Source organism: Nicotiana tabacum, chromosome 19 (assembly GCF_000715075.1).
Source record: "Nicotiana tabacum cultivar K326 chromosome 19, ASM71507v2, whole genome shotgun sequence".
Classification (NCBI taxonomy): Eukaryota; Viridiplantae; Streptophyta; class Magnoliopsida; order Solanales; family Solanaceae; genus Nicotiana; species Nicotiana tabacum.
Window position 1 is genome coordinate 111,257,126 of NC_134098.1, and position 9,873 is coordinate 111,266,998.

Sequence of the window (9,873 nt, forward strand, 5' to 3'; positions counted from 1 at the left end):
TTGAGTTATTCATTTTTATGAAGAACTAATTCTCCTTATACCGCCTGCCCAATCAAACGGCCCTGAAGAGAAAAAAAGGAAGATACAAAGACGTGAGATGAAATTGCAGCAGTCAATCCATGTGTTAAGCTGTACAATTACTATAAATTGGGAATTCCAACTTGGCCGCTATGCGTACCCTGAAAGATGCCAATTTATTATGTAAGAACCTATTTATTCCACCGAAATAAAGAAAACTTCTACCATAAAACTTTTATTCTAACAGACAGCATTACCAGCAGTGACATCCAACAGCGGTAACAACGTTTTAATATCTCAGTACCCCAATAGGGACAACATCAGGCAAAGATAGAAAATACACATAAGCTGAATAAAAGATACTAATCTTTAGGACTAAAACACAACATATGAAAATGACAAGCAGCTTAGTTGAAGGTTGTATTGTATTTTCCATACGCTTGCTATTGCAGCTTGAAATATGACAGTTGATCTATTCTTTCTGGTAAAAGGAACGTAAGGCAAGCGCTACACCCAATATCAACAATGGTAACAAGAATTGCAATATCTTTGATAAATTTCCAGAACCCTGGTTTCCAGCGGGTGGTGGCGTTGCAGGCGGAGTATATTTGCGCTCAACGGGAAGGGTAGAACGGTCTATCTCACCAACGTAGTACTTCTTCATCATCTCTCTTGCATCATCACTGTGACCGACATCTTCAAAATCATCTGTTGCATCCTTCCCTATTTACCACACAAATTTAACACCGTATCATATCTCAGTTAGTATGTCGGTTCACGAAAACGACTAAGATACCCTCTTAAGTGTTTAGTCATACCTGTTGCAGTCAGCAAGACATCATCACCTCCAGGATGATCATCCAGAAATGAGGTTACATTATAAACCTAAGATCAAGTTGTCAAACATGAAATCCAAAGACAATAGGATGGAAATTTAATGATAGCAACAGTAAACAACAAGTAGAACAACACCGATAAAACACTGCCGCCAGCATAGGAGGTTTTGCTTTATGCCTGGTGACAACAGTATTTATTACCATAGGTTAAATAGAGTCTATGTCAAGAACCAAAAGTGATGACAACTATGTAATATTACAGATTCAGGTTCTGATGTATTCGTTCATCTGAATTACTTACCTTATGCAACATCTAGAAATCTTAGAGAACATGAAACCATTCTAAAATGCATCATGGTCGGTTAACACTAAAAATTGGAATAAAATAAGTGCAGAAACGATTTCAAGCTATAACATGCAGGTCAAGCATTTTAACGTCACAGTGGATATATAAAACATAGCAGCAAGTATGAAATATCACAAGAAAGGGAATGAGAGAGACCGTTCATATTATAGAATCACATTATAAGATTGAGCAGGAGAGACGAAATAGCACGGTCCTCCCCACAAGACGAAAAACTTCTCTCCATGTATTTGTCTATAGACAATGTAACCATTACATGGAAAACAATGTATATGTAACTCGGGATTGATTAAGTGTCATAATTATAAATGTATGAGAAAGTTGCAACTTAGGGTACGCTGGTAGCAAAATGAAACGGAGAACAGATAATGAATAAATTGGTCTAGCTGGAAACTAATGGTGATTAAGAAGTTATTGATAATAATGGATCAGTGGGAAAAAATTAGACCAACGAGGAGGTCAAGAGCTTGTCCAATGAAAGAGCACACGTAGACAAACCTTCGACCATTTACCTGTGACGTCATATAAGGCTAGTGGTAAAGGAATAGCAATTAAAGAGTGCTTCTACCTAATGATATTGCCATGTGTCCAATAGGTAAGAGTGTTGTATGCTGGTTCAAAATTGTTCTTCTAAAAGTCGCATATCTCCTGGCAATTAGCACTCTGAAATATCATAGGAGAAATAAAACCGAATTGCATTACCTTCCCCTAACAGATTTGATCTCTATTATGTAGTTGAAAACCCAACCTAATGTATTTCTCATACTTCCTCTCTTCTCTACTGCATACTATTTAAGAAATAGTTTTGCAGGAGTCTGCAAACGGTCTTTTCTGTTGGACAAGAATTTTATTTTCACTAATTCCCAAAAAAACATGTTAATTTTTCATTGGTTAGATTGGGTTAGAGACACAGTTCATAAAATTTGAACATCTGGACAAAAAATGAAATTTATCAATGTAGTATAAAATTTTGTAACACTTACGGTACTTTGTTAGTTTCTTAATTTTCACTAGCCTCCTTTCCGTAATGTAATACAATAATCTCCCTACAACTCGAGGTACCTCTCATCACAATTTATTCTCAGGAAGATATTCTTTTTGTCTTTGATTCTTTTATCTCTGGGCTTTACTTTGTCCCCTTCGCTTTTAAGTTCATTGTCACTTTGATATTCAAATTGATGCTACAAAGCTTCAAGAATTTAAGACCTATACTTAACACACTACATTATGCCCTTTAGAAATATTTACTCGTGTTTAGATATCTCCTTGGTGTTCTAATTCTATAATTTCTAATTCGCCTTATTAAGAAATATTTACTGGAGCTGTTACTTCATTCCTTTAATTATTATTTTCAGAATTGTATGCACCAGTTTATGCACTAAACCCCCTTCACTTTCACTCTTCTCTTTCTTCTTTCTTCTATTCCTTTCTCTCTTCTGTTATCACTTTGTTTAATCCCTAACTGATACTTGCCATTCTTCTTTGAAAGTAAAGCAGGGTGAAAAATCTTTATGTATTTTTCTTTTAGGTAACCAAATGCCAATCTTTATGTATTTTTCTTTTAGGTAAGTTAAATGCCTATTAACATTTTAAAAACAAAGTATTTGGGTTTATATCTCGAAAAAAACACGGGCGGATTCAAGCGCACAAAATCTTACTTAGACGACATTTGGTGCATCTTTCTTACTTGCACATCTTAATTTCATTTCTTATTTCTGCTTTTTCCTATCTCTATTTACTCCATTTGTTAAATTTTAGCTTTCCCATTTCACTACATAGGCCTCCAAACTCTATAAGGTGAAAATTGGAGCTTATACTATTGGATAACATGCTTCTCCCAAGAACTCTTCAGCAGAGCAAATGAGATTCTCAAAATTTTATGTTTTTAAAAAAAAAAATAAACTTCATTCACTCAGCATCCAGAAGATGCAAAGGATTAGAAAAAGAAAAAAGAAGTAGCTCCTACACAGTCTGATAACTCCTAGCAAGAAATAGGGAGCTTATAAAATGCAAAGAAGTGTCAATTATTTACATTACAGAGACTACTCCAAGCAAAAAGATTCATAAAAAATCTCTAGCCTCAGTGATTAGGAGTTGAAATCTCTTCAAAACAGCGGTGGTTTCCTTCTTTGCAAATGCACAAGATGATCACTGGCAGAAGTCAGAACCATCTTCCACATGTTTATGGCTTTCAAATTCTTAATTTTTTTTATCACAAAAGTAACAAGTTTCAAGATTTATTTTTTATTTCTAGAAAAAAGATTTGTTGTCATTAATTACTTGTGTAATGGAGAAGTGAACAATATTATACAAATTAGGTCCTTACAGTCATGTGTAAACTAAGTTCATGCATAATTGAGTCCTAGATTTTCTTACAGCATAAATTTTGATAGGCATTTCTTTTTGATAACCTAGAAATCCGTTGTGCGTAGTCTCGAAACTCAGTGGATAATTAACCTTCCTGATTATCCTTCTCTACTTAAACACCATACTTGATTTAACAGTTACGATTCGAACTCATGACATACGCCTACCACACGTTCCCCCTTATACTACCTTTGCCATTGAACCAAAACCCTGGGAGGCACGAATTATGCGGGGCATTAGTGTGCATTCAATAATATTTGGCCAAATACTTAGATGGCCCCTTAAACTTGGCCATTTTTTTTCATTTAGACACCTATCTAAAAGAGTGACCTATTGACCACTTCATGTTGATTGAAAATGTGTCAATTAGACACACTGCTGACATGGCAGTGTGCGTATAATTATATTACGCTCCTTGTGAGAGCATGAAGAAACATAAGTTTTTATTTTTTATTTCTTTCTGCTTTCTCTCTCATCTTCTCTCTCGCGGTCTCGCCACCATCATCCTAGCCAAGGCCGCCGAGACTCAGCCACCATACTTCCCTGCCAAAAGAAACACCATTCGTTCCCCTCTCTCTCTAAAACCACCACCCTCCACCTTCAGACCACTCATATACAGACAACTCCATCACTCCACTGTCATAAACCCACTTGCTCTTCACTGAGTGCCACATATCCACCAAACAACAACAAAAAGTTGAGAAAGCTAAAAAATCACGGAAAATTTCCAAACTACAGCTAAAAACCAACAAACAAAAACTCCTCCAACCATAATCTGATTCATCTTCAACCGTCGGATCCACTTCTATGCCACCACCTAATGGTAAAGGGTAATAACCTTCCGGAGATATTATTTTGGGTAACTAGAACAAAAAGGCAAAATGGGAAGCAAATTTTGGGATTCTTTCTGCAAATTTCGCGCATCTGGTGGCAAAGCTATTTTAGCGTTGGTTCGTACATCCTTTGTTCAGAGCAAGGGCAAGCAGGAGTTTCTATGGAGTTTTAGATTTTTATAATTGTAGACATATTTCAACTTTTTTTGTGTAATCACTAATTAGAGTCCGTGTATTTGATAAAATCTTTAAGGTGTAATTAGATATGTCGTGAAATGGAGAAACAAAATGGTGGACATGGTGAAATTAAGAAGACGAGTGCGAGTTGCCTGGAAAGTTTTTTCCACATGTCATTTCTTAATTGGCTTCTTTGCCACATTACTGCGTTTGAGACTCACACACCACCTTTTTGTGAGGAGTTGTCATTTAGGTGTTTAATAGACATATTTTCAATCAACATTAAGTGTTCAATAGGTCACTCCTTTAGATAAGGTGTCTAGATGAAAGAAATGGCCAAGTTTAAGGGTCCGTCCATGTATTTTGCCATAATATATTCTCAAATGTACAACAATTTGTCCTAAAGATGGACTATTACAACTTAAATGGTTTAATCTCTTTTTCCCACCATTTTCCCACTTTTCGCAAACATATTTGTGTTCATGATTGTTTTCCTCCTGCCATTTTTAAATCTTTAAAAGAAGTAAGAGAAGAAATATATTAGCTAATATTGTTTTGTCTCAACAAAGTTTCATCTAAACAGCATGTCAATATTTAGTTGAAATCTATCAATCTATGTTTTCTTGGGGGGTGGGGTGCATTTTACCCGTTTTCTCATTCGACAAGAGTGGGTTGCTCTAGTGGTGAGCACCCTCCACTTCCAACCAAGAGGTTGTGAGTTCGAGTCACCCCAAGAGCAAGGCGGGGAGTTCTTGGAAGGAGGGAGCCGAGGGTCTATCGGAAACAGCCTCTCTACCCCAGGGTAGGGGTAACACACTACCCTCCCAAGACCCCGCTAGTGGGATTATACTGGGTTGTTGTTGATGTTGCAATTTCCTGCAACAGCCTGTGGAATTATTAATACCACTTTCCTGGGATTAAATAGTCCCTTGTATTAGGATAGAAAGGGTTCTTAGGATGACTCAACAAAAAATCTTTCTTCTGTACCCAAAGACATGATAGAATGAGGATGATGCCTCCTCATCCCACCTTATCTGTCAAACCAACTATGCACTAATGATTGAAAGCTTTGTTTAGTGATCATTAAGATTATCTACTAATCAATTCCAGGATACATAAGCCAGAGAGAGTAAAAGGATAAAAAGACCGATAACACATACATAAATTGTGACACTGCAGGATAGATAAAAATAATTAGAAGGAGACGGCAATCATTTGTTAATAATGTAGAAGGAGATGGTAATCATAATAGAAGAAAATTGGTGATAGGACTACCTTGTTGAGACCGGTAAGTGGAAATGAGACAATCAAAAGCATTAATGCATGTATTCTACAAATATATTATGATGAGGAAACTTAAACTAAATTTAAAGAAAATACGGATACCTTGATCAAAGGGTTTTCAAATTACCAACAAATATTTATAGGAAGAAATCTGAACAGACATGTTGGTAGATACAGTAATGACTTCCATAGACTACATCGCAATATATTTATGGTACAAACAAATGAATAAGGGAATGCTATGAAGAAAACTTATTTCGTTGGCCTACAGACTCTAAGAATCAACACGAACTACTTAGTGTTAGCTAACAACAAAACACAATGAACATAAAATATCCATATAGGCTATACTAATGTGTTGGGAGACTTTAACAATTGTTGTTATATTTGGGCCGATATTTGTTAAGTCTTTTTACCTGGATCAAGGCTTAGCTTGTATAATGATAAATAAGATATCGAGAGAAAGATTAATTTTCGAATCAAGAAAATTTGCGTTGCAAGAAAATTTAATATAGTACCGCAATGCAATAAACCAAAATAGTGTGGAATGGATACAGAGGCTTCATATATCCAACCTGAACTAATTTAGACAGAGACGTAGTTGGTTGATTGATTTATCTATGAACATCGATTCCCCAAGATATGACCCAGATGTCCAAAGCTACTTCCTTCTAGTTATAAGGAGTACTTCGAGTTGAAATGGTTTTATTACAACTTATAATAGCCTAGAAACGGGGAAGTAATTAAAACTGTAGTGATCCCCAAAAGAATTGTTAGATTTGTGTAATCCAGCAAACGAGTCTATCACAAAAAGTAACAAATCAAGAATAGAAACAACAGATAAAGTGATAGTTGAACATGCAAAAAGAAAAAAAGAAGCTTGCCTTTCCAAAGATGATAAGCCAGCAATCATCTTTCTTGTTGTGCTCCACCACCTCATTAAAAGCATGAACTTTACTCATCGTTGCCGATCACCGGATACAATCTAATCAAATGGGAAAACAAAAAAATAAACTTAGAAATTGTAATTAAAAGTACAGAATATACCAAAAAGAAATGAGATTGAGACAAGATAAAGAATCTAACCAGGATGCAAAACAGAAACTCAGCTTGCCTCTGAACTTCCGCCCACTGCCAAAAGCCCCACGCTACTTAAAAATTTACTATTAGTCAAACTTGGTAATGTGTTTGTCTATAGCCGTCTCCGCTTTTGTCTATTACGCATACCAATACCCGATCCCAATGAATTAGGATGCTTATTTTTAGGCTGGTACACGCAAGAAGCTTTTACTGACGTTTCACTTTCTTTTTTATTTTTATTTTTATTTTTTATATATATATCAGAGGTGGGTGGGAAGATATCATCAATATTGCTCTTATTTTCTCTTTTCTTTTTAATTTACTGGTCAATTTAATTCTTACTGACATCTTCTTATCGTAGATTCCATTAAATTCAAACACAAGTTACGTAGTTTGGTACAAAAAAGATTTTCTTAATTTCTTATTCATATTTAATTTATTCGTTAATTTGTTTTTCTTTCTTTCATTTTCTGTTAGTAAAATACAGTTCAAATAAATTGGGACGACAAGGAGTGTAGGTTAAATAAACTCTCATATAATTATACTTTGCGCAATTAGCTATGAAGTACTAATCACTAAATCATGGTAGGTCTGCCAGCAATAGTACTTTATACGGTTAAAACTGAGCCCACCCGATTTTATTATTTGACAAAGACCGGGAGTTTGCATCGGAGGATGCCCTCGTAACGGAATATGCCATATCACGAGAATAAGGTACCGAGTTCAGAACCGAGGTACCTGTCAAGATCGAGACTAGTAGCGATCGAAACCAAACAAGACAGACATCGAGCAAGATCAAAGATAGCACAATAACATAAAGGCGAGATATCCGTGACTGATCGAGAATCACGGCATAAATCTCGGTGACTGGTCGAGGATCATGGCGTAAATCTCGGAACGGATCAAATCAGAAACGGTTAATTAGTTAATCATGTGATTTCCTTCTGTAATTAGAGTTGTACCATAAGTGGAACTCCTCTACTATATAAAGGGGAGTATTAACCATTTGTAACACACGGGTCTCACGTAAAAAAGGCAATATAACACTCTCTCTTTAGCTTATACTTTCTTGTTCATCAACTTGCTTTATTTTTAACTATTTTGGTATCAATCAGTTCGAGGGTACCCTAACTCGAGGGTTGAATTTCATTTCAATACTGGTTCGCTTTATTTCATAGTTCATTTATGTTATTAATCTTCATATTTGTCTATCGGTATTAAGTGAAATCGCGTATCCTTAGAACCTCATTATAAGTTTAATTGTTATCAAATTTTAAGGGTAAACAGTTTGGCGCCCATCGTGGAGCTAAGGATAATAGTGATTGCTTAATACTAATTTCGATAACACACATTGCTTTACACTTGTTCGGGTAAGAATCTTTCTTTGCAGGATAAACATGTCAAACTCGCAATCAACACCTACACATGGTGACAACAGCCTCAGATTTCACGGGAAAAATGATAACATAACCCCCTCCCCCCCCGCCCCAGGAATCGAGGTACCTCAGGCCGACCTCGAGGGAGCACCAATTGCAAATCTCGTCGATGTTAGTTCACATTTCGCCCTAAATGCAAATTTGGGCGTTGAGCCCGAAGGTAGTATACGTAGGGAAGTTCGATAAGGTGGTCGAGGTACGCAGGGCGGAGAAGATGGTGGAGTCAGTCTCCAATTGATATTCGAAATGTTACAGGATCAACAAGCCTCTATAGCATAACTACAAAATTAGCACCGAACACCGAGTAGGATCGAACCAGAAGTCGTTCACAGGACTGGGCTTGTGCCAGAAAGGTCGAACGCCAACGAATCGGGGACTGACCCCGCCATTATGAAAATGTTCGAGGAGCTCACTAAACGGATTGAATCGGGAGAAAAAAAAAATAGAGGCAAATGACAAGAAAGTGGAGACATACAACCCCCGGGTTGACCAAATACCAGGGGCAACGCCGATTCTAAAACGTATGGATTCAAAGAAATTTGTACAGAAGCCCTTCCCACCAAGTGCGGCACCGAAACCCATTCCGAAGAAGTTTCGAATGCCAGAAATTCCTAAGTATAATGGGACCACCAACCCTAATGAACATGTCACTTCTTATACATACGCAATAAAGGGAAATGACTTAGAAGACGATGAGATTGAATTTGTTCTACTGAAAAAATTTGGAGAAACCTTGTCGAAAGGAGCAATGATATGGTACCATAATTTGCCGCCTAATTCCATTGATTCCTTCGCCATGTTTGTAGACTCCTTCGTAAAGTCACATGCCTGAGCAATAAAGGTTGTGACTAGAAAATCGGACTTTTCAAGGTGAAACAAAAAGAAAATAAAATATTGAGGGAATTTGTATCTCGGTTTCAGATGGAACGCATGGAACTACCACCGGTCACAGACGATTGGGCTGTTCAGGCCTTTACTCAAGGTTTGAACGAACGGAGTTCGGTGGCATCACGATAGCTAAAGCAGAATTTAATTGAATATCTAGCGGTAACCTGGGCCGATGTACATAATTGGTACCAGTCGAAGATCAGGGTCGAGGATGATCAATTGGGGACCCCCTCCGATTCCGCTTATCCAAACAGGCCGGTCAGCAGAACTCAAAGGGATATCTACAGAGAACCCCGGTCGAGCAGAGATCGGTATCTACCATACAAGGCAGATCGTAGAAACAGCGGCCCAGGATGCAATCCCATCCGAAATGATCGAAGGAATGATCGAAGACCGAGCTCTCGAGGGCTCATGAGTAAAAGTGGCTTCGATAAACATGCCAATCCCACAGAAGCACCACGATTGTCAGAATACAACTTCAGCATCGACGCATCAGGTATTGTGTCAACCATTGGTAGAATCAAAGATACTAGATGGCCCAGACCCCTACAAACCGATCCATCCCAAAGGAACCCTAATCAAACATGAAA

The 9,873-nt window shown here is 37.2% G+C and overlaps 1 protein-coding gene across 1 annotated transcript; it reads right to left on the reverse strand.

The window, feature by feature from the left end:
- Positions 1–227: 227 nt before the first annotated feature.
- Positions 228–7,137, reverse strand: LOC107790893 (cytochrome b5). Its single transcript, XM_016612867.2, has 4 exons — positions 6,966–7,137; positions 6,764–6,864; positions 837–903; positions 228–741 (listed from the first exon to the last, which is right to left on the reverse strand). The coding sequence occupies exons 2-4, from the start codon at positions 6,839–6,841 to the stop codon at positions 491–493; spliced, it is 396 nt and encodes a 131-aa protein (XP_016468353.1). The 5' UTR covers positions 6,842–6,864; positions 6,966–7,137; the 3' UTR covers positions 228–490.
- Positions 7,138–9,873: the final 2,736 nt, after the last annotated feature.

Bases quoted from the DNA above. Each gene is read 5' to 3' on its own strand.
- LOC107790893 (XM_016612867.2), bottom strand. From the start codon at position 6,841: ATGAGTAAAGTTCATGCTTTTAATGAGGTGGTGGAGCACAACAAGAAA. The intron at 904-6,763 runs GCAAGCTTCTTT...ACTTGATCTTAG, and splicing joins GGCTTATCATCTTTGGAAAG to GTTTATAATGTAACCTCATT. The intron at 742-836 runs GTATGACTAAAC...TGTGGTAAATAG, and splicing joins TGTCTTGCTGACTGCAACAG to GGAAGGATGCAACAGATGAT.